The 25,063-nt window shown below is 43.9% G+C and overlaps 1 protein-coding gene across 1 annotated transcript; it reads left to right on the top strand.

Moving 5' to 3' along the window:
- Nucleotides 1-26: 26 nt before the first annotated feature.
- tax1bp1a (Tax1 (human T-cell leukemia virus type I) binding protein 1a) lies at nt 27-23,566 on the top strand. Its single transcript, XM_075448965.1, has 19 exons — nt 27-164; nt 1,079-1,189; nt 1,768-1,982; nt 4,917-5,019; nt 5,578-5,768; nt 6,453-6,608; nt 9,174-9,322; nt 9,792-9,882; nt 9,985-10,170; nt 10,343-10,594; nt 10,987-11,178; nt 11,292-11,364; nt 11,944-12,245; nt 12,342-12,560; nt 16,784-16,870; nt 19,461-19,647; nt 19,741-19,949; nt 20,623-20,705; nt 22,149-23,566. The coding sequence occupies exons 3-19, from the start codon at nt 1,794-1,796 to the stop codon at nt 22,357-22,359; spliced, it is 2,880 nt and encodes a 959-aa protein (XP_075305080.1). The 5' UTR covers nt 27-164; nt 1,079-1,189; nt 1,768-1,793; the 3' UTR covers nt 22,360-23,566.
- The last annotated feature ends 1,497 nt before the right edge of the window (nt 23,567-25,063 follow it).

Raw genomic sequence — 25,063 nt, 5'->3', positions numbered from 1 at the left:
ACAGCATCACTGGTACTGCTCAGCATCCCGGAAGTTCAGCATCATCTTCTCTTTCAGGAAGAGACGCATTACCGTCTGTGCTTTGACAACAGCTGGGACTGTGACATAAATATCGGTCAACCCGTCTGGAACTCTACTTTGCCAGCGGCAGTCACCCGAAAAGGGTAACCTAATACTTTCAAGCTATATTAACACTTGTCAGTTTCGTCTCGTGTGTCAGCGAGCTAGCTGTCCTCCCAGTATGAGGATTAGCTAGCTAGTGACTTGACATGACATGGCCCGTTCACAAGCTAATGTTAGCTTCTTAGCCATCCTTAAGAAAGATAAACCTAAGGCTAGCTGTGCTAGTTTCGAACGGAAAAGCTACACCTTTGCTGCTTTGCCATATATTCATCGTGAGTTGTTCTCGTTGTGACTCGGTCATTTTTCCACTTTAAAAAAAATAATAATAATAATCTTAGTTAATTAAGGGTTGGGTCCTAAGAGAATGCAGTAGATGAGGTTTGTTGTTTCACCCTCGTTAGCTTCCGGTGGAATATAACTGGGTGACAGAAGTGCAAAAGAGCTGCGTTCCTCATGGCCAGAGGTGCACTATGCACACCTGTTTTTTGTTTGTTTTGTTTTGTTTTTCCCACTCTTTACCACCACCAAAGGCTTTTTTTTTTTGTGCTGCAAAAAGACAGTTGCCCCTCTGCAGAGGTATTTACAGGAGTGCACGAAGGTTTTCAAAAACCCTGTAGAAATGTTTGTGCCCTCTTGAATATAATCTAAAACATTGTCCTACTTTTAGGACTTGTGTGAGAATCTGATAAAGTTTTAGGTTTTCTAAGCATCATGATAGGCCTGTTGTAGTGGTAGGGTTGAGCCTTAATAAATGCTTTATAAATTTCGTGTGTATGCATGACCAATAAATCTGATCTTAATCTTAATACTTTGTCGTCCACACAACTACCGTTACTATACAAAGTTAGATATTCATCCAGCTAGTTCTTCAGTTTCTTGTATATTTTGCAATTACAAAAGAGTAGGAAAAGACAACGTATATTGCAGTTGAATAATAATATATATCATTCTCTAGGTTGTCTTCTTTGTGAAAGAATAAGACTTTATGTCACCATATGATCACCATCCCTAACTCGACTGAAGTCCTCTAGAGCCAGAGAGAACAGATCAAATTTCCACATGCAAGGTAATGTCTTTTCTTCTCTGATGAGTTAATTGACTAGTTAAGCAATAGAAAAACTCCAGTTTTAGTCTTATTTTGGCTGACTCCAGGTCTGTCCACTAAGCCATTTATTACCCTTTGCGAACTTGGGAGGCAGCATGGCAACGCTGCGTTGAGGCTTGTTTGTAAAATTGCAGAGCAGAAAATTCAACTTCGTTGTAAACACCACGGACGGCAAGAAATTCAATATTTTAACACATTAAACTGTTTCTTTACTTTTCCACATACACTGACTTACTTTACTTTGCTTTATTTTTTACATGACTTACCTTATTTTAGTTTTTAACTTATTCCTCTATTTACTTTCTTAAATACTCTTTGCACCAATCACCAAAACAAACTCCACTTGAAATGTGAAAACCTACTTGGCACTAAAAACTGATTCTGATATATTGATGGCAGATATACAGAATCAGAAATGCTCCTGTACCCCAAAAGCTGTTCTTATCTTTTCACTGTGTGTATATATCTGAGAGAAATACTCTTCCATTCGCCTTATTCTGGCCTCCTGTTGACGTCTCTCCTGCTCTTTTCTCTTACAGACAAATGAAGTGACCAACTGGATACAATGTCATCATTCCAGGTGGTGGACACATCGCCTGGCAGCAGCGTCAGCATCATGGAAACGTCCAACTTTGCCCATGTCATCTTCCAAAATGTCGGAAAGAGTTTCCTACCCCAGGCACCCTTGGAGTGTTGTTACACCCTGACCCCTTACATTACTCCCCACCCCAAAGACTGGGTGGGCATTTTCAAGGTACCACACACACGGTTTACAACTGCTCCTGCTCAGATCAGGCTTCACAGACAAAGTCTAGTATATCAACTCTTCAGCAGACTTTTGATAATCTGAATTATTGTTGTCGTCCGATATTTAGAAATTAGAACTTTTCGACAGCCTTTGCCCAATTTTCTGCGACTCAAATTATGTGTAAGGGTTTTATTAATTGCCCTTAGGTTCGCACTTGGCAAATTAACACATACATCCGCCCTGACGCTAATGGCTCAGCTCTTCACTACATGCTGACAACCATACCGCAAGCTTTGGTGTGGTTGCTCTGCATTCAGAAAGAGGAAGAGTGTACATGGTGGGCTAGCTGCAGTAGGTCTCACTGGAGTGGGGGGGCAAACATTTGGTGCTCTTTATGAACCACTCTGATTCTTATTAGAACCTCTTTTCCCTCTCTTCACATGTTCGCTCCCCTCTGTCTTTCCATCAGCCTTTTCTCTGCCTCCTGCGAGCCATCAACAACACCCCCCCCCGTCCTGCTCTTTTATCAACGCCATCAAATCTCACACGTAATTAACAGGAAATGTGAACGAGGAAACTTAATGTCTCGTAAAGTCAAAAGACAAACATTTTATTGTTGTTTAAGAACTGACTTCAAATCCACCGAGCTCAATTAAAAAGGAATAAAGATGCAAGGTTTATTTGGAAAAAGGACGACTGGAAAATGTAATCATGGTAATCCATGCTAATGAAATCTGTTTGATGGTTCAGGCGTCATGTAAGGGAACAAGCAAACCACACGTCTTTTATCTGTTTGACGTAAACGACTGTCCTTTTTGTGTTCACAAAGGTCTTACTTGATAAAAGCTGAGCAATATCAGCTCGTACTGTGAGCTATGAGAATGAACCCATTCCAGCATGAGGACGTTAGTGTTTATGTGCTTTTACAAACAGTAACCGTGTACCAGAGCAGGAAATAAAACCGTTTTATGCTTTTCCCTTTGATGTTTAAAGCTTTCATTTAAAAAATAAAAATAAATCAACAGGTCGGGGGATTTTTAAAAACGATTGATTTAATTTCATTTTCCCACGCGGCAGGAAAGAAAGTGTCTGTCTTATCTCTTAAGTTTAATTTTCTCCCACAGGCAAAATCTTTGTGCAGAGATGACTCAGGGTGGGAATATTTCCTTCCACTTACCTTTCAAGTGTAAAGGCGTTACCTGAAAGGCAGAAAGAGGCTGAGCAACAAAGCTGGCCTGCTGTGAGGATGACTCAGATGGACTGAGTTGTGTAAAGACACCCCCTAGTGGCTGAAATAATCCATATAGTAAAATCATAAGGATTGTGGTGTAACAAACTTGTTCCGAGACGGCGGTGCCCTAGAGCAGTGCTGGCATGTTGTGTTTACACAGTAAACACCAGCAGTGTACGTTCTAAACAAGCATGCCGCGTTTCTTGGTTTTTCCAGCAGAGTATCTATCTTACTAACATGGGTTTGTGCCTCAACAAACTAAATATTTGTAATTCAAAATATCCATACCTGAGGTTTAACTCAAGAGCACGCACATGAATCTCTTACAAAAAAGGAAAAGGAAAAAAAAGGGGGGGAGAAACATGGAGGTTTTTGGTTGTGGCATGTTTGTTGGGTCGGTAGGGAGAAACCCGTTGTGTGAGTGTATAATTAAAGTGTCATCATGTTGTCCCCTTACCCTTGGGCTGGATGATTGATAGCTGCTTTGCCTGTGATTATTTTATAACATCACTCCTGCATTGGAATGCTACACCGTGCCGAACCAAATGTCAGTCAACTTCACTCTGCAATTAGCAATTATTGATGTCTCTTCAGTCTTTAGCAGATACATGTGAACACACAAGAAAACTTGGCAGGAAGCCACGGGAGGTGGAAAAGAATGTTCTTGGCCCAGATTTTCATGTTGACTATTACCATTTGTTTGCAGCGGCATTATACTCCGTATAATTGGGCTGATTGGGGTAAACACTGCAATTACGTTTGAGACAACAGTGTTATCGAATCTGCAATTTTGACAAATGTTTTGAGGAGCTCGGCTGATTTACAGTTGGAGCTTCCAAATGCTTTGCTCTGACTGACCTATTGATTGTTTTCTACCTAAGTCAATCTAATTCTAGATACAGTTGCTGTTTTTGGATTTGAGCATGTAATTATGGGGGATTGTTTTATGTGATCATAGTCCCATTCACTGGCATGTTGGTATTGCCTTTCTGAAAAGAAAAGTTTTTTCTGCAATCTATTATTTGCTGCACAATAAACCAACTGCCTAAATTGCAATGTCTGTGATTACTACAGTAAGTGGCAGCTGTTCAAAAGCTTATGTGTTTTTATGTAAAAACATCTAATAGCATCAGTTAGTTGAGTTAGACAGCCTCGAATCTTCTGAAACATCAATGAGATACGGTAGTTGAAAGTGAGTGTCTGCACGAGTGGGCTTGACAGGAAAAATGTATGATGCGGGACCTAATTTCTAATATTCATTATGCCCTTCTATCATCTGTCACCTGACAACACATGAAATCCGGGGAATTGCATTTCCCATGGCACCCCCCCCCCCTCCCCCCCAACTCTGATCCATGTTTTTTTCCACTTTTCTGGAGGTCCATGGGGGTCTCTTTCAGCTGCCCCCCCTCCCACAAAGTTTGCCCCTGCCCTCCCACCACACCTTCACTGACCCTCTTTTTTTTTGTGAGTCCAGAAGGGGCAGGAACTGAGAGGGGGAGGGGAATGAGGCGACACTATTTTTAATGTTTCCACTCTTGCCTCCAGTCCGTCCAAAAGTATTCTTTAAAAAAGTACGTCTTCAAAAGAATGCAAAGCTCTGAAAATTATAAAATTCTACATCTTGATGCAAAATATATGTCCACTCTACTTTTTTTTTTTTTTTTCATCTATGTGGCTTTTCATTTTTATTATCACCATTTCTTCAGGTGGGTTGGAGCACAGCAAGGGATTACTACACCTTTCTTTGGTCTCCAATGCCTGAAAACTATGAACCAGGAAGTACTGTGCACAGAACTGTGATGTTTCAAGGTACACATACACACACACACGCACACCATGTAAACCACTATACAGACCCAGGGTATTCCAAAGTAACTCCTCCATTTTACAGTGCATATAAAAACCAGCACTTTTATTTAATAAGGGAACACAACCGCAACGGCGGCCTGGGACCTGAGCACCTCTCAAACCACACACACACACACACACACATTGAGGGTCTGCAGACCGGTTTTACTGGGCCTGGAACGGTCAGATATTACACAGTGAAAATATGAGAGCATGCCGTGGTGTGTTAGGAGTCAGTAAAACCACTCGGCTTCTGGATATTCTGTGCTCACTCCCTTCAGTCTCAGAGCAGCAGGCCTAAAACTTGAATGTGGTGCTTGAATTGGTTCTCAGAGTGTAACTATGTTCTGTTAGAAAAGTCATCACGCGTCACTGCTGCCGCAGGACATTTAGTAAATGTAGACTTTTTCCATAAATACAAGATAAAACGGAAAGCGGACACCACTTGACATCACCTCAGTGTTAAAATGAATGAAAACCATAAAGGCAAATTCGAGATGTTGTTTCTTTCTGTCGCAGGTTATTATGTTCCTAAATCCGACGGGGAGTTTTACCAGTTCTGTTATGTCACGCACACCGGTGATATCAGAGGAGCCAGCACACCGTTCCAGTTCAGGCCAGCCACGCCCACCGAAGAGCTGCTGACTGTTACCGAGGACGACAGCAACTCGGACATACTGGTCGTCACCACCAAAACTGGCCTGCTTGAGGTAGACCACACAAGATCAAGGTCTTTGCTTATTTGTCATCCGTTTGGTCTTGACCTCCAATAAAGACACCAACAGTGAACTCTGACCTCAACAAGTAGGGAGAGAGGAAGAAAGGAAATTCCGCTTTTTGCTTTATAATTTGTTATATTATTGTTTAGACAGAAGGACACAACACAGCATTATATGCAAGGTTAATAATGTATCTCGCAGCATTTTTCAGGTGTCTTAACAGCGTAGAAAAGAAATTCAAGAACAGTTGACTTTAAGACTGAAATATATTTGCTTTGAGCTATACGTTTGTGGTATTATGACTGCTTCTTTGCATATCCACTGTTCAAACGGAACTGGTTGTGTGTGTCCTCAGAAATAAAACACTTACTCACGTACTGAGTGGGTCACCGCTTGAAGCCATATCACTGTAAATGTGACTGGCTGTCGGATGCTGTATTTGTCAGCAACAAGCTGAGCTGCACTTGCTTTAAACCTTTCATCATTGCTGTCATCTTAGTGACTTACCTTACATGTGCTGACATGTTGGACAAACTGGCAAATTTGCATGAAAATGTCTTTCAATGGCTAACGATTGCCTACCGGAGCGCAAGGTTAAATAGCACGTATGGTTCTGATGTGATATGTTATAAGGAATACATTATAAATCTTTGTTTCTCTGTTTGTGTCCGGCAGCGTGTGGAGGAGGCACAGCAGGAGCGCAGGGAGCTGCTGAAGGCCATGCATCTCCTGCAGCAGGAGAAGCAACAGCTGCAGGAGGAGCAGAAACGACTGGCCAGGGAAAGGGAGCAGGAGAGGGAGACATGTTGCCTACTGCGGACACATAACCAGGTCAGAGAAAGGAAGGGGGGTGGGGTAGAGCGATGGCAAGAATGGAGGCATAGAGACACTGTGTTTTCAGCTGCACACACACACACACACACACACACACAAACAGCAATCATTATCAGTTTTGACAAAATTGTCTAAATGGAGCTGAAGTGTTTCTACATGCATCTACATAATTACTCTTTCCAGTCAAAAGCTCTTTTCAAAACACTGTGAGAGTAGGTGCGATGGTTTCTTTTATGTGAGTGGTTGCAGTTGTGTGTATGTGGAAGTTCAGCCGCCATATGTACATCTGCATGGAGCCGGTTCCTCACCAGTGATCATAGTGCTGAAGACTTCAAAGGCCTACATTTATGAATAATCTGTGTCCGTGTTTGAGAGACACACAATGAGCTGCCATGTGTGTGTACACTCAGTCTCTCGTTCCTTCTTTTAACGACCTGACTCAGTGGGCCAGAACGGAATTGGGACGCAGTTTTCCCGGGCATCTGGCGTCAGGGACGATGCCATCGCAACCGCAGAGTGAACAAACATGACGTCAAACACGCACGCGCGTTCGTACGCACGAGTGTCGCACTCGCATTCAGGTTCCACACTACATAACAGGGCCCCTCTGGTGTGCAGTCACATGCACGAGCACGCACAAATACAAACACGCTTATTATGCCACCCGCTTGCAAACCCTTTTAGTCTGTGTGTGGAATGAGAGGAGGGTAGTCCACAAAACCGCCTGTCTGAAAAAAGAGCCCTGCCCAGCCTCAGGGACAAACACCATGCAGTCACGCGATTCAGTGGCCACTGCCTTCTTACTATTTTCTTTCTTTCTGTCTGTCGGCTTTCTTTTTCCGCATTCAGAGCTTCTTTATCAGCAAAATAAGAACATAAGTAGTTCATCCAAATGAGTTGACATTTGAAAACCTCTTTTTCTGAACAACATTTTTAAAATGATTACACCTCTGATGATTGCACACATTCTTTGCAGGACGAGTCGGATTCAGGATTTTCGTTTGTTACATTGCTCGTCTGAAGAGTAGCAGCTTTTGGCACAGAAGACTTAAAAAAAAAAACCCGTTTAATTCGATGACGCTTAATATTAGCTGCAAGAGGGGAGTTGGCAGAGAGAGGTTGAAATGCTGAAACTTGCCAAGAGTTGTGAGAGTTTGAATCTAGTCTCACATCGCCCCCTGGTGTGGCTCCGTGGAGTAGATCCACAGTCAGAGCAGGCTGCTTTGAGTTAGTCCGCTGGTCTTTTTTTACGAAGGACAAAATCGCCATAAATTAAATGGTAATACACACACACACACACACACACACACACACACACACACACACACACACACACACACACTGTTACTACCATGCTGCTTTTCATTCAACAGGCATGTCCATCTGTGGATATACGACTTGTGCAAGTAGGTGTGTGTGTCTTTCGCAGTGCGTTTACAGAGGGTGCGTCAACTCATGGCACTCTGATGAAAATATCCTTTGAGTTTAACATGAAAACATAAGTACATATTTTGTGGCTGCTAATTTTACGACTACACTTTTTATAAGGTCTTTATGCACTGCTAAAGTGCTTCCCAAACGCCAGTAGTAAAAATCATACTGCAATCTACGCAGAGCCAAGCCCACAGGGCGACGGGCCTGAGTATGCACCGGTGTGTGCGTGTGCGCTCTATCTTTTTTTGATTGTGGCTATACTCAGTGCCGACTGTCTATATGTCCTTGAATGTGCAGCTGTGTGTCTGGCTTGCTTTGTGAGTGAGTATATAAGTGCGCCTCTTATGAACAGAAAGTAGGGTGTGTGCGGAGGTATGTTGTTCTGTCACAACCAATATTAGTTATGGATGATTAAATGTCTTTCACTGCTGATTAGCAGCAAGTTGAAACAAGGCTTTCCCTCAGCAGGAATGACGCATACAGAAAACAGGCTTCATGTGGTCTGTTGTCTATTAGTAGGAGTTTGATGAAAGATATTCAGTTCATTCTACACAAGTCTTCCCCGTTTGCTCCAACCGCATAGCCTACTGTTTGTTCGTTTTAGGCTACAGAGCATTCCAGTAGCTTGGGATTCTCAATGCATGTTTTGCATCCATCAACAAATCCACAAGTCATGATTTGTAGCGGGTAATTTACGACCGATAAGATAAGGCTTTACAGATGCCCAGAGGGGAAATTCATATATTACAGCTGTGTCAGTACAATGCCATTCCAAGAGAATCAACCGAGGAGACTTTAAAAAGCTAGTAATGGCACATTAGCTACATTTTTGTGCAAATACACATGTGAAAAAAATGATTTGTCAAGTTGTGCCATTGTTTCAGCAAAAACTGGAAACAGGCTTTGCAAAGCCTGCTCTGCATTTATGAGTGTCGCACAAGCGCATATAAGACTAAGCCTTCGTGACATATGCACATGACAGTACAGAATTGCATGAAATATTATCATCTGTTAATAATCAGAAGGGCTACATAAGTTTGAACTTTGTTCAGCGCTTTTTTTCCCCTCCTTGCAAACGTCAGCCCTCCTGCTTCAACTGCTACGATTGGCTGCCTTTCTCTCCTGCAGGAGCTGCTGCGCTCGTCGCAAGGCCTCTCAGAAGAGAGGGAGGAGGTACGGAGGAGGCTGACGGAGGCCACGGACCGGGTCCGCCAGCTGGAGGAGGACCTGCTGGGAGTCACCCAGAGAGGCCTGCAGAAGGAGACGGAGCTGAGTTGGTGAGCGAATGCTAACGTGCAGCCATCAATTTCCACGAGGAGCTGACTGTTGAAATTAGTGTGGTTGACGGAGCTGTCTACCTGGCTGTCTGTTGCCTTAACATCTTCATCACCTTACTCATCTCATCAATGCTGATAACTTGGACACATCTAAATTTCATCCATCTTAAAATGTTGACTTTATGTAGAATATGTTCGCATTTATGTTAACCTCCCACATCCAAACACTTTGAAAGATTTTTCTTGCATCTGCTGGGTCCTATTAGATTATTTCAGACTGTACATACACATACCGTTGGTAATGCCTGTTGAAGACGGCCAATTTGTCGAAAAATGATAACTAAGTTTGTGAAAAGTTAGTTTTCATAAAGGACTCTCTTCACATCACATCCTCAGGACCCCCATTCTACACGTTTCTTTTTAGAATGGCTCGGCAATTTGTAAGATCAACACCCTTTTAATGTTGCAGTCTTCGTGATCGTTTGAAGAAACTCACGGCAGAGAGAGACAGTCTAGAGAGCCAGCTGAAGAATGAGAAGGACGAGAGAGATCTCTATAAGGTGAGAGAGAAAGCTCGTTGCATCAAAAGCTCCTGAACGTGCACCTTCCTGTCTGCTGCCTGACATGGCACGTTCTGCTTCTCTGCTTTGGTGTCTACGTAGGCCCACCTGCGCAGCACTGAGCTGGAGAACACCAAGCTGAGTGCAGAGCTTCAGATGCTGAAGGCAGTGGAGCTGAACAGGGAGGTGACCATCGCTCAATTCCAGGAGGAGCTGGAGAGGCTCCGGGCCTGCGTGGTTCAGCGAGACAACTTGGAGAAAGAACTGCTGATACACAAAGCTGACAAGGTAGTGGTGGTTGTTCATAATATTCCTGTAGTTGAAATTGAAAGTCATTTGAGTCATACGTGTTTTTTTTCAGTTTTCTTCGATCATCTACATAGATTACATTTCCACTGATCCTTAACGGGTGTATCTGTTCTGTCAAATCAGTTATTAAATGCCTTCTACCTTTTATCAGGCAGAGCTGGGATGCGTACGCGAGCAGCTTCGTCAAACTGAGGAACAGCTCCAGGCATCCAGGCAGCAAGCCTCACTACTCGCCTCAGAGCTCCGTGACTCAGCCAGTGCCCGCGACCACACAATGACAGAGCTGTACCGCGCCCGTGTGGAGGCTGACAAGCTCCGTGCCAGCCTGGCTGATGCCCAGGCAGAGTGCCAACGCATGGAGAGCCAGCTGGACCGCATGAGGAGCACTGCGCAGACGGAGGTGGTCAGTGTCCGACCTCCTCGTGATGCATTTTCTTTTCTCTTCAGCCAGAGTTTTCCTTCTTTCTGTCTGTGTTTTCGCTTTTCTTTATAGAGCGGACTTTCATTCCTGAGTAAATGAAATTCATTTTAGCATAAAAAATGTGTTTAAAGCTCATCTGTTTTCAGATTTAAGCTAAATTGAGAGCGCAGTAGTCACAAAAAAGGAGATGTTTTCACCCCGGCTTTTCACTTCAGGGCGAAACATTTTTAACCGCAATGCAAAACAAACTTCTTGGAGTTTGTCAAATGTTTAAAATTCCTTTCTTAAATTCCTCACAGATATGTGTTGCTTTCAATCAAGTAAAGTGTATATATTTTACATGCATGTCTTATGTTGACGCCCTCGGGCTTTAGGGTGTTGGGACCGGCGGGGATGTGACTCCCAGCATTGTGGTGGTGTCGGAGGCGGAGGCCGAGCTGCAGAGGGAAGTGGAGGAGCTGAAGCTGCGTCTCCACATGGCTGCTGAGCACTATAAGGAGAAGTACCGGGAGTGTCAGCGCCTCCGCAGGCAGGTGGCCAAGCTCAATACAACAGAGTCACAGGGGGTGAGTACTGAGTGGGAAGACTCATAAGAAATTTCCCTTCCTGCCGCTTCCTGAAACAGCGCAATTTTTATATATATAATTTTTTTTTTAATGCATTTGTTTATACTTTGCAGGAGTCAAAGAGAAATGTGTCCACTGAGACAACACAGGAGCCACTGATCTCTAGCCCAGAATCACCTACAGAAGGTACAAGTGCAGAAGTATACGTGCTTTTTTTTTTTTTTTCATTTCTCATTTCTTTATTCTCAAAACAATTTAGCCTCAAACGCTTAAAAACTAGTTTGAACAAACAACATTTAATTTAATTTACACGGATATCTGCACAAACCTTTACTGTTTTTAACAAAAATTTTTCATCCAGAATGTTGAGTTACTAACTGGGTTGTCAGTTGATCACATCACATTTAATTGTTGTTACCTCAAACACGTCACAGAAAAAGGATTAACTCGGCATTAAATTGGAAAAAACTCTTGCATCCTGTTCCACCTAAAACCCACAAGATTCTCAACGATCACTCTCTGGAAATTAGGAAATCGGTAGTAGATGTGTGGGACTGAGGGAGTGCACCAGAAATACTAATTACATTTATGTGGTAAAACTCCTAGCCACCTTGGCTTGTTGTTGCATTACAATTCATCAGCTCAGACAGTAAGTCTCACCCTTGTCCTAAAAAGTCTTTACATTTGAAAACACATGTTTATTCGAAGCTGAAGTAACGCATTGTCTGTCCGGGTGATAAACTTAGTGTTTTTTTTTTTTCACAGAAAAAATTGCTATTGCAGCACTGCAAGAAGCCGCAGCCATGACAATCACTCTAGAATTCAATAACAAGAGACTCGCATACGCTGACCAACACATCAGAACGGAGACGGAGGAAAAGCAGAGAGGGCACACACCGATGGAGAATGTGGAGTTGGAGGCTGAGAGGGACGTGAAACAAATGGAGGAAAGAAACAAAGAGAACGAAGAGGGGGAGAAGAAGGAGAGTCTGCCAGAGGAGAGCCTGAGGATGACGAGCTGGGTGGAGGTGGGCGACGAGAGGCTGAGTGCCACAGAGACGAGAGAAGCGGAAGCTCTGAAGGCAGAGGAAGGGGATGACGATGAGGAGGAGGAGGAGGAGGAGGAGGAGGATGAAGAGGAGGAGGATGAGGAGGATGAGGAGGAGGAGGAGGAGGAAGAGGAGGAGGAAGAGGAGGAGGAGGAGGAGGAGGAGGAGGAAGAGGAAGAGGAGGAAGAGGAGAGTAGCACGGAAGAGGCAGAAAAAGAGCAGACGTGCTCGGTGGAGGCTGAGCTTGCGATGATGGAGGAGAAGTGGAGGGAGCAGTGTGCAATCAACGAGACCCTCAAACAGCGGCTGGCCGATGAGGAAGAGCGATTCCGAGTAAGCCTCAACAATTCAATTCAATTCAGTTTTTATTTATATAGCGCCAAATACAACAAATGTCATCTCAAGGCACTTAAATAGTATAGTCCAATTCAAGCCAATTGGAATTGAACTATAAGCTTTATCAAAAAGGAAAGTTTTAAGCCTGGTCTTAAAAGCGGAAAGGGTGTCTGCTTCCCGGACATTTACTGGCAGCTTATTCCACAAGTGAGGGGCCTGATAACTGAAGGCTCTGCCTCCCATTCTACTTTTAGAAACTCTGGGAACCTCAAGTAAACCTGCAGTTTGGGAGCGAAGTGCTCTGTTAGGAAAATATCTAACAATGAGATCTTTAAGATATGATGGAGCTCGATCATTAAGAGCTTTATATTTGAGAAGAAGAATCTTAAATTCTATTCTGAATTTAACAGGGAGCCAATGAAGAGAAGCTGAAACTGGAGAAATATGATCTCTGCTGTTAGTTCTCATCAGAACTCTGGCTGCAGCATTTTGGATCAGCTGAAGGCTTTCAAACAAACACAACTCAAAGTGGTGGATGATATGAAATAGGGGATACCGTGCCAGTGTGGCCACCCCCAAAGCGCACTCGGACTTGGTACCAGTGGATTGAAGTAAAAAATCTACGTGTTTCAAAGTTACTCAGCAAATATGACACGCAGCAATCAAATAGGTAGTTTTCTTTTGATCCTCTCTGCACATACGGTAACATTACCTTTGCTGTACCAGAGTAACCAGGATACTGCAGATGAGTATTTTGTCAGTATTAGATAATGAGTGCCAGAATAGTTGACGAGCCTCAGCTTTCATTTTAGACCAGGGGTCTTCAACGTTTTTCAGGCCAGGGACCCCCAAACTGATGGAGAGTTGGAGCAGGGACCCCCCTACTATTTAAATGGCATACAATTGTGTTTTATATTTAACGGGGCCTAGTGCCATGTATAAATATAGCTACTCTGTTATTGTACATTCAATACTAAGCTATTCAAATAATACACAGGTTAATATATTCATGTTTTTATTTTAAACATGTGCAAGGTACAGGGTGGCCGTGCCACTGCCATTTATAAACAAACATCTTGCATACAACACTGAGCTATTCAAATAATCCATAGATTTTAACTTTAAACATACATGGGACAATGCATCCTCAAACCATCTGTGGATGGCACACGTTTGCACACAATTTGTGAGAAAAAACTGTTTGGAAACTATCCCACCCGGTCCCTTTTCTTTTAAATGTTAAAAATCGTCTAATCAACCAAAGATTTCACGACCCCCCTGCAGTACCTCCGCGGACCCCCTGTTGAAGACCTCTGTTTTAGACTTTGGGTTTATATAAACCCAAAGGAAAACGTGCAGCCCTTCAGGGTGTCACGCAAAGAAGTTTCCCCCTCCCCCGTCAGGCCTTTACTACAGCTACCTCCAGCTCTTTGTTGCTGTGGTGTCTCTCCGTCTTCGGTCTGTCCTTCAGCGACGGGAATGGAGATCCTCCGTGTAGGATTTACATTGTTGTCTCACAGCCAGTGGAGTCATGTGATTGACTGTTCCACTCAAGGGCATTTCACCTCTTGGAAAGTTCTCTAAGTTGGTTGCAGATAGTTGAATGATGAATGCCGAATGATCAAATGCCATCCATTGAGTGTTGACAAGCCCAAGTCATAACACCCCTACCAGCTTTGATGGACGGGTTCTGGTCATGGGTTGTGCTTGTTTTTTGGGTGGGGGGGGCACATTTCGCCGCCTCCCCAGTGTCAGTGTGATCGAGTTTGGCTTTTGTTTAATCCATCCATAAATACTGTAGGGCTGTCACTGTTGTGAAATCATAGTCCATGGTTAGGTGTACAAATTACTGCACACTTTCTTTGTTGTTCTGCCATTTTTAGGGTTCTGCGAGTAAAGTGGGACCAGCTTACAACAAAAAGCTATTTCAAGCACACCATTTCCTCTGAGCAACAGAAAGAAAGCCTCATGGGCCTGCCGTACATGCATGGAGATGCATGGAGACAGTAGATTAGAGAGGAGACCCACCAGCAAGATAGGCCAGTATTGGCATAACCAAGGGTCCCCTGAGCCATCTCTAACTACAAGTTTATCAGAAAGGAAAGTAGCTGGCTGCACAGGAGAGCAGCCTAATAACTGAAGTGTCCACATCCCATTTTACTTTTAGAATCTCGTGGAGCCACAAGTAAGCCTGCACTATATGAGTGAAATCCACTTTTGGAAAAATATGGCACTATCAGCTCCCAGGATATGATGCTTGGTCGTTTAAAAGCTTCACGTGTGAGGAAGTGTATTTTGACTCCGGATTTCACAGGGAGCCAATGAAGAGAAGCTAATAATAAGAACTATATTCTCTCTTGCTTGCTCCCGTCAGATCTCTGGCTGCAACATTTTGGATCAGCCGTTATTTGGACATCCTGAGCCGAGAAACTATTTTCTGCATCGCTCTGATGCACGATGGTCCTTATTTAAATGGCATTACACCTGAGGAAATTAAATCAGACACATACAATTAATGAGGAATAAAAGATGTAAATACAAATGAAAAGGACATGTCTGAAATAAAGGGAAGGTTTGGCACGACTGCAGCAAAGAACAGAGAAGCAAAAAGATTGTGTCATTTAAAGAGCTTTAACCGAGTTCTGTACAAAAGTCTCAAATTTCTTTATATATTACCAAGAAAATGTGTGTGTCATTTTAATGCCTTTTTTATGATTGAGTGATTCACAGATCAGTGTTATGTGGCTTAAGAAAAAAAGAGAACACATTCCAAATGGTCTGATAGGATGACTGGAGTGAAAACGAGTGACAAAGCAGCCAGTGTCTGAAGACGAACTTTGAAAGACTTTTAGAATGCCCGGAAAGACCATTGCTCAAACCACCAAAACGTATTACGAGAAGCGGAAAGAAAAGGGGGGGCTCGCGACTTTTGCGAAGCGCTGTGCATCAGTTAGTCAGTCGGTCTTTTAAACTGTGGAAAACGCTGTGGAAACATGACACTCCTGTTAGTTTCGCCCAGTTCCTTTTAAACAGGTGAAGGAAAACGGTGGTTGTGACGATGATGCAAAAATGACCGTGATCATGTGGTCGTTAGTGAAGTCACTGATGGGACGCGTAGAACTTCCCTTGCAGTCTGCATGAAGTGCATACACGGATGTTCTGGACCACGGCCACCACATCGCATACCAGTGTGTGCGTTTCTGCGCGTGGTGCGTGTGCGCATTATTGAACGGAACGGTTCCGTTTTGTGTGGAAATGTCTGCCAAAGCACAGACTGGCATTTAATCTCAGTGAGTGAGCGTGTGTTTACCAGCGCCGTAAATACAGCTCTCCTTTGACTTTGATAGAGTCTCCTGTCCGAGCAGAGTGCCCGGGGCCCCCGAGCCTCTCTTAATGGCCGGAGACCGACGACGGAGGCAGACGTAGAAGTCCGTACTTTACGGCTGTTTACATCAGCCAGCCAGAGGATGGTGAGAGGGAGATGCACATGTAGGAGGGGAGGCACAGAAATGCACCGCTTTAGACTCCCTTCACCTGAACTTAGCCCTCTAATGCTGAGCCGTAAATTGAAATGAAAAGAGAGGAGAACAAGAAAGGTGGGGGTGGGGGGGCTCGGCGGAGATGAAAGAAAATTGGGGGGGGAGCAAAAGAAGCAGGCAGAATTTAAGAGTGATGAGATCAGGACAGACGGACATGAAGCAGAAAGAGAAACCATGGGCTAGGAGGAGGGGTGGATTTGGAACCTTTGAAATGGGGTGAAATAAGAGAAGAGCGAGCAACTAGCGATGTAAACTATCCCACCGGGTCAGTTCTCTTAGAGAGTGAGAGATTTATGACGACCCCCCTGACCCGATTCATCTTCCCCTGAACACTGACCTGGTTTCTTTGGTTTTACTTATGTGTTTTACAGTAAACCTCACACACTCCACCCTGCACCAGTTTAAATAAAAGCCAGATATTTTGCTGCTCACGTGTGTGTGTATCCACACTGATTTTCTTCATCAGTTGACAGACACTGGAAGCGGGAAAGAGGCTCTTATCAGCCAGAGAAGATGCGTCCTCTCCAGTTTGAGTTTCCATGACAGGGATCTTTACTGAGACGTCTTGCCTTTCAAAGGGAGTCCTATGGGCTACAGGAGTGGATACGGTTATTTGTGGTTCACAATTATGAGCTTGTTCCGTTTCCTGTTTTCTAATCTTCGTGTGTGTCCTGTCACCAGGTGCAGATAGCAGAGCGAGTCAGTGAGGTGACCGAGCTCAAACGCAACCTCGCCAAGGCTCTTAAAGACAAAGAACAGCTACAAGAGGTAAAACTGTGCAGATGCCCTAAATGAGTTAGTTTTACTTCAGGAACGGCAACATTTTCAACACGCAGCAAGCTGAAAGTCCAAATTAAAGATGTATATTATGTACACTTTAAACTGAAGTCCGTAACAAAATCACTACTTTGAATTATATGCACTTTATAAGCACGTGTCAAACTCAACCCTTCCCCCCCTACCCTCTAATTAATACATCTATACCTGCTTCTTTCGCCCTCCGGTACGGTGCCATTAGACAGTGCAAATGCCACACTACGTGTCTGTTTCACCTTCCCAACCCTGGTTTAAATGTTAAACCTGATAGCAGCGCACTAATGAAGTCATCAAGAGAGGAGATCAGGGAGGAATAAAGAAGGCACGAAAAGGGAGAGGGTGAGCGCCGTCATCAGCGAAAGCCAGAGCAGAGGGAGCCAGAGTCTGACACCCATTACAGTAATGAGTAGGGTACTAATGCCATTGCTTCAGATAGAATCACAAAGGGCAGAAACGGTGTTTAGGGAAGCTAAACTGGAAGTGAGACGTACTTACTCACCTCGTGGTTCCAGGAATGAAGATGTGGGCCGACATACTTTGAAAACTGATGATGACTGCGGCTCTGTTCTGATGGCAAGTAAACATTTGGCATGCTGATACTCAAGTGTACAAAAGAGGGTGTTATACGTGACTCTAGAAAGAACTTTAAAAAGAAAGAAAAAAAAACACAGCAAAACAAAAGTAATGAGAAATGTCTCCTCTACATATTAGGATACCATCTTGAACATGTACAAGTAGGAAAGTGCGTGTGCATGTAGGCCAGGGGTGGGCAATTAATTTCTTCAGGGGGCCGCATGAAAAATCTGAAATGTGTTGGAGGGCCGAACCAGCAATGACTCAAATTTAATATTGACTTATGTTTTCTCATTATATTTCTTTTTATAATAAAATATTTAAATCAGATTATTTTGGTAATAAATAAGAATATTTAAATATTTATAAACATGAACAAATTGTGGTTTAGGTTGAAGTGAGAATTAATACTAATTCTATCAAATTAATAGTTAATAACAGTTGCAGTTTAACATTTAGCTCATCCATCTGAGTAGTCACATCAACAGTAAAAGCAAGATCTGCCAGCCAGTCTGCCTCTGAAAGCTGAGGGATGGCATGTCCCTTCCTCACACAGAACTCCTGAATCTCCTCTCTCAGGTCCCAGAAGCTTTTCAGCACTTTCCCCAGACTCAGCCACCTGACGGCTGTGTGGTAGCTTAGGTCACGGTGTTCAGTCTCAGTTTCTTCTAAAAGTGAAACGAACTGTCTATGATTCAGTGCCCTTGATCTGATAAAGTTAACAGTTTAGTTACAACATCAACAACGTGATTCACTTGTAACACTGACTTTAATAACACTTCCTGATGTATAATACAATGAAAAAAAGTTCTTTTCTGCCACTTTGTCCTGGATTCGCTTTAACAGACCAACTTTTTTTCCTGTGAGATTTGGACACCCATCTGTTGTCACGCCCACCAGTTTGTCCCATTTCAGCCCCACGCTTTAGAGACATGCATTTACCTCAGCTAAGAGATCACTCCCCATTGTTGTCCCTTTCATTGACCGCATGTCTGCCAGCTCCTCCGTGATTCTGAAGTCTGCACTGATCCCGCGCATGAAGATGAGCAGCTGGGCTGTGCCCCGTATATCACAGCTCTCATCCAAAGCCAGGGAAAAGTACCCAAAGTCATTCACGCTGTCTTTCAGTTATAGCACCAGGTTTTTCACGACGTCCTCAATCCTCCTCGTTACGGTGCGGCGGGAGAGGGAGACGTTCTCAAAAGCGTCTTTTTTCTCGGGACATATTAGTGCAGACGAGTCCACCAAACACTCCTTAATGAACTCTCCTCTCCATCAGAGAAGGGTTTGCTCTTTCTAGCAATCTTGTGTGAAATAACAAAACTTGTCTTGACTGCAGCACCTCTGGATGGCAAACGTTTTGTAAAAAGTGTTTGTTGAGATTGCAGCTTGGCGAGCAACACAGACGCCTCAGCTGCGCGCTCTTTCTCTGAAAAGTTCTTGTATTTCTCCCCGTGTTTAGTCACGTAGTGACGGTGGATATTATACTCCTTTAACACAGCCACTGACACACCACAAACTAAACACACAGCTTTTACAGTAAATATTTCGCTGTCCATGCCTTGTTGAAAACACGGCATTCTGAATCAACTTTTCTTTTTTTACCGGGAGACGACATTTTGTGTGGATCAGGGATTCGGATGCTAGCATCACCTGTCACTGTGCGTGCATTCATAAACAATGCGTCAGGCCCTTTCAAAATAAAAGACAGCTGCATCGCATGCACACCAAAATCCGTTTTTGTTTTTGACTGGAGGGGGTAGGGGGGCGCGGGCCGGACAGGGACGGGCAAAGGGCCGTATCTGGCCCGCGGGCCGTGAAATGCCCAGGTCTGATGTAGGCTAATGGACGTTTATCAATACTCCTGAAGTACTTAGTTTTGGATACAGATGGTACCAGTTTGAATTGCATGATGGGAAGTTTGATTAAGTGCTGGCTCTCAGAGATGGATGCTGTGTCTCTTCTCCAGGAGCTACGGCGTCACATGTCCAGGCAGAGGGAACAGGAGGCAGGAGCTCAGGGTGCTGAGGTTAGGCAGCCGATGGTGCTGCGTTACCCCCTGCCGTACCCTCAGGACCCCTCCCCCCCACCGCTGGTGCCACAGAGGCCCGCTGAGCTGCAGTACGGCAATCCTTACTCCACTGACACTACAAGAGGTGGGGGGGGATACATCCTCAGCCATTCATTTTTCCCGCCCTGTACCTCTGCTGTTTGATCGGCAATGCTTCCTCGTGTTATTGTGTCTACAGATCGGATCGATGTAGCACTGTCTCCTGAGCACATGTCACGTCCTCCGCCCGAAGCTCCTCCCTGCGCCTCTCCCTGCGCCCCACCGATCACACCGCCCAGCCCTGGTCCTGGAGCCCCTGGCTGGGACGGAAAGGTGGTCTGCATCCAGCCCTCGCGCATTACAAGTTTCCCCGAGAGCAGTGAGCATCAACCAGAGGAGCCGCAAAACGTAAGCAGCCCGTGCAGGCGAACGCAGCCTTTCAGTGAACCAATAACCAGACTGGGGGGGCTTTTTTTTTTTTTTCTTGGGATTTAGCGCGACATATCCACATCCACCAACAAATGAGACATTATGCTTTATGAATAAAGGTGTTCTTTTTACATGTCAGTATGCTAGCAGAGCATTTTTCACTGCTTTGATTTGGCCTCTTTTAGTCCAACATACGCTTTCCCACCCGAGCTTTGTGTTGTGCAGCCAGTGAATTCCTGTCACGTTAATCCCTCCTTAACTGCACCTCTGTCAGTTTCTGTCTCTAGAGCGCTCCTCCCTCACACACTGAGGAGAAGTACAGCTTGCCCTTAAAAAACGGAACTCTGAACTAATTTGCATTAAGCTCTAATTAATGTCAGTCCCTCAGAGCTCAAGAGGGAGGAAGATAATGAGAACTGAGAGAGTAATTAGGGGAGGTTTTGCATAGCGGTAGACCTGAGATCAGTATGAGAGTGTTGCAGTATATCTTTCGTTCTTTAGGAGAAACCAGAACACTAAACGGTGGCAAATACAGAACCTTCATAGCCATTTACAAACCCCTCCTCTCCTAAGCGGCTGTGTTTGTAATGCATAGAACTGTTTTTAGCAATAATCCGCCATCATTTCCTGTCCTTTTGTGTGTGTGTCCAAGGTGTGTGATGGTGCTCAGCAGTCGTGTGATCATCAGTCCAACAGACGCAGTGAGGCCAGGGGCAGTTTCTGCTTTGACTCCAGGTAACGCCCCTACTTAGAAACCTAGAGAGGAGGACACGCTGTATAAAAAGAAAGAAAACACGAGAGTATTGCTCAAAGCAGATGCCAACACATTAGGATGGGATCTCTTCTCTGTGCATCAGTCAGCATGTGTGCTGGTGAAAAGACTGATATAAAGATAGTAAATTCAGTGAGCATTGAAGGTTGGTGTGATCATTTTCCCAATTTTTTTAAACGTATAGTTTGCAATCATGCTGTTGAACTCGTGTTCCCGTGGACCTCGTTACAACTCCTGTATGTACTTTACAACGAATAACAAATGATAAGATTGTTTTTACACTCAAACATGTAAAACTGTAACGCCTTTTTCATCTGAATGGTTTTATTCCATTTAAAGGAGGAGTAAAGTAGCTCATAGGGTTATTTCTACCAGTTTCTTTCAAATTCCCATTTCTAAAATTTTAAGCAACTCGTGTTCTCAGCTTAAAGTTCCTACAACATGGTTGAGAAAGTGCCATTTGCGTCTGTGTGTTTTTCAAGTTACTGCAAAAAAAAAAAAAGAAAAAAAAACTGAAGCGGAGGGAGTCCTGTCCCACTCCACTTCTGTTACTGGTCAGCTTCAGCAGCCTGAGCAGGCACTGGTATTTGCACATTTTCATTCTGGAGCCATTTTTTTACGGCCCAGTGTCTGCAAATTTAACCCCGATGTTGCCTCAGAGCCACAAAGACAGACAGAAGTCTGTCGGGAAGTTAAAAGGAAAAATATTGATTGGATATATTTACTAGTTTTTAAAGTTTTTTTTGCAAGAAAACACTCTGAACGGTGTGTTTTGACAAATTGGACAGAAACATTACGATGAAACGTGGCAGATCCCCAAAGACCAATTACATAACTGCTGCCACAGGCAAAATGTCAGGTTTGCAACATTTTTTCTTTTTGCCGCCCCTTTTAAAACCCTAAACTTATTTGATGATTAAATTTCACATTTTGATTCTGACCCTCTATAAAAAACAAAATTAAAAAACGGCTGTTAAATTGATCAATAATTCCCCCGTGGCTCACATAAACTTCTCTTTCATGTAGATAGATTTCTTTTTTTGTTTGTTTCATCCTTAAAAAATGAGAGCGAAATCGAAAAAAAACTTCTGTTGGGACAGCTGAGTGGACACAAAATAACCCAATCTGGGGGGGGTGTTGACTAAGCAGTCGCTTCTCAAGAAGGCTGAAATTTCTGGATTTTGTTAGCTGCGGTCTGGTCTGTTGAACAAAAAGCCAAAAATATTTCGGCTCTGGGCTGAATTCGCTTTAGGATCTCCTGCTGATGTGTGTTTTTTTTTTTTTTAAGCCTACTAGTAGGTTTTTCTGCTCCGGCATATCTTCACTTTATCATGTGACCTGCACATAAATTCTCACGTCTTCCTACTCTCTCCTGGCCCCGCCCTGCTTCTTCCCTCTTTTCCCAGCAGTGACGTTCACAAGCGCTGCCCGCTGTGCGAGGTGATCTTCCCGCCACACTTTGAGCAGCGCAGCTTCGAGCAGCACGTGGAGAGCCACTGGAAGGTGTGCCCCGTCTGCTCCGAGCAGTTCCCCCTCAACTGTCAGCAGCAGCTCTTCGAGAGACACGTCCTCACGCACTTTGACGGCCACGTGCTCAACTTCGAGCAGATCGAGTGATGGATGCGTGATGGACGGAGTCGGGAACTCTGACACCGTTGTGGGTCCCGCGTGTGTTGTCAGCTATTAGTTCATTTTGATTAGGGGTCAGTTAAGTTGTCTTGTCAAAAGAACAATCATTAGCACTTTTTTCGCAATCCTAAAGGTTTGAAAGAATGTAGTCGACTGCTGAAATGGAGCAGAGTTTGCGTTGTGGCGGCTATCGTACCAAGGTGTGGATCCAGGGTAGCTTTTACTTTAATACGCAAATGAGTAAGAAATCAGTAGTGCCGTCATTCTTTACTTTTATATCAGTTTTCTGCTCCTTTTAAGCACCTTTTAAAGTGCATGCTTATAGTGTGTGATCACAAACGTTTCCCAACCACAAAACTCCTGTTATTTCTTGAGGGAATTCCAGCAGAAGTTTGAACAGTAAAGAAAAGAAACCTTCATATAGCATAATGTGAAAAAGGAGCCGAGGCGGTGTGTGTCATCTTTTACTTGTCCACAGAATTTAAGGCTTGAGAGGGAAGCGTAAATGCAGAGTGAGGCTGACTGCGTGACGTGTACATATGAGATTTCCTCCGATGCGGTTGTACATACGAGTGTGTTGCGAAGATGTCGGATGGTTTCAGCAAAAACAGCACTACGTTTTCATGTATCTGCACTAAATAAGGCTTTATTCTGAATGTACTGTACATAAGTGTAATTAAGTAGAACTTGTGGAGAGACCTGTGAATTACTGTCGTCAACCTGTCTCCGCTTATCGTTACCTCCCTCATGTTTAAACGATGGGGGAAAAAAACAACAACAACAAAAAAAAAAGTACGGGCCAGTGATGTTTCACTTCCTGTTGTGCACTTTCTTCTCCTGAGTGGGTCTGAAGCAGCTGGGCTGAGAGGTGACGCGTCGTGTTTTAGACAAATAGACTGCAGGACATTGCGCTACCGACACTTTTATTATTATTCACTCTTTTTTTTTTTTTTGTTTGTTTTTGTCAATCAAAACTATAAAGAAGTTGCTGCTTTGTTCGTCAGTGTGTCCTCTTGACTGAATGTCCTTTTAAGTGTGTCTTCACAGGACTCGTCTAATGTTCTGTCACTACGAAGTTACTCCCGACAGTGTTGCGTTCAGGCTTTTAAAAAGAAAATGCACATGCCCGGTAATCTCCGGGCTAATCTGTGTACTGCAAAGATCTTTATGAATAAATTCCGCTTCTCTAAATGCATTTTTGCTGCGTTGTTGCTCATTTGGGCCGAACAAGGAGGCAAAAAAAAAAGAAATACTCAATCTGAGCTACAGAGTTTTTCACTTTATTTTGCTGATTTTTTTTTTTTTTTTTCAGTCTTTTCTTGTTTTACATTTGAGCAGCTCATCTTTTATATAGAAAGACAGTTTGACGAAGTTTACAAGTCACTCTTCTTGGAACCTGTTGAACCCCCATACAAAAGGGAAACGCTGGTCTCCACGGTACATACGAAAATATAATTTAAAAGCACTTGACAACATACAATACATTACAATACATTCACTGTACATGGTATACTGAAGTCCCTCACTCATCCCCTCCTTCTGCACACAACCTCCGCTCCTCTTTTTTTTTTTTCCATTTGTGTCAATGCAACAGACGACCCCCATGAACACCATTGCCATGGCGATGGCGAAGTCTGTGAAACGAGGATGGTTTTACGAGTGTTTGACAGCTCGGCTGTCTGCCCCTGCTGAGAAAGACCTCCCGTACGCTCAAAGGGTTCCTCCACCATTATCTCAGGGTGACTCTTAAGGCTCCACAGATGGACGCTGAAAGTGGTGCTTCAGAATAAACTCAGAGCGTCTCTGAAGCAACATTTGTGCTTGTTTGTTTAGCAGCACTCTAGTCGAATGCTCTGAGGTCATAAGTACGGGTCTGTGATGATCAATATCTTTTTTTTTTTTTTTTTGTATTCTACCCTGTGGAAACATTCTGAGAACGCGTTCTCTCTGCCGCACCAATCCAAAAAAATAAACTGGAGGATGGGAGGGCGTGTGCATGTCAGAGGTCAGTGTATCCATCAAACAAACGAGAGAAAAGGCTCATGCTCTGAGCGTCCAGCGGAATCTAAATTGTGTATGAGGGGAAAGATGCAATGAACTGGGGTGACTGCACCACTCTCCTCTAATGGAGGATGAAATCCCAGTCAGCCTGCCACAGAACCATGAGACATCCAAGCACTGAAACACACATAAAGTAATACTCTCCAGGCTGACGACTTGGATTGTGCTGAAAAAACAAACACACACACAATGGGACTGGAATGCTGTTGTCCACAACACACACACAAATGACAAGTTTGTCGATGATAATCTCTTAAATACAAATGCAGCCTCTTCTTCAGAAAGCACGTGTGAAAACATTCCGCTCGTGTACGTCCGTGCACATTTTGGAGGCGTGATGAAGATGAATATCATTGCCACACGTTTGACGACCTCCATGGTGATACCATCATGGCAACCCCACCCACCCCTCCCCTCCCCTCCCCTCCCATCAGGCACATGGTACGGTCAGTGTTTGGCAGTGGAGAGCTGTTGGCAACGATCATGGAAAGAAAGGAAAAAAAAAAACAAAGATCTTGGCAACGAGAATACAATGTGATGCTCAAGTCTGAGGAGCACAGCTCTGGCACTCTGAATGACGAACCGCCGGGGATGTGGATGGCTCTCTGGGTATGAAAAGGTTTACGAAACA

Source organism: Odontesthes bonariensis, chromosome 18, assembly GCF_027942865.1.
Source record: "Odontesthes bonariensis isolate fOdoBon6 chromosome 18, fOdoBon6.hap1, whole genome shotgun sequence".
NCBI lineage: Eukaryota > Metazoa > Chordata > Actinopteri > Atheriniformes > Atherinopsidae > Odontesthes > Odontesthes bonariensis.
Note: the sequence above shows the minus strand (reverse complement) of the source record. Positions and strands in the feature narration are given on the sequence as shown.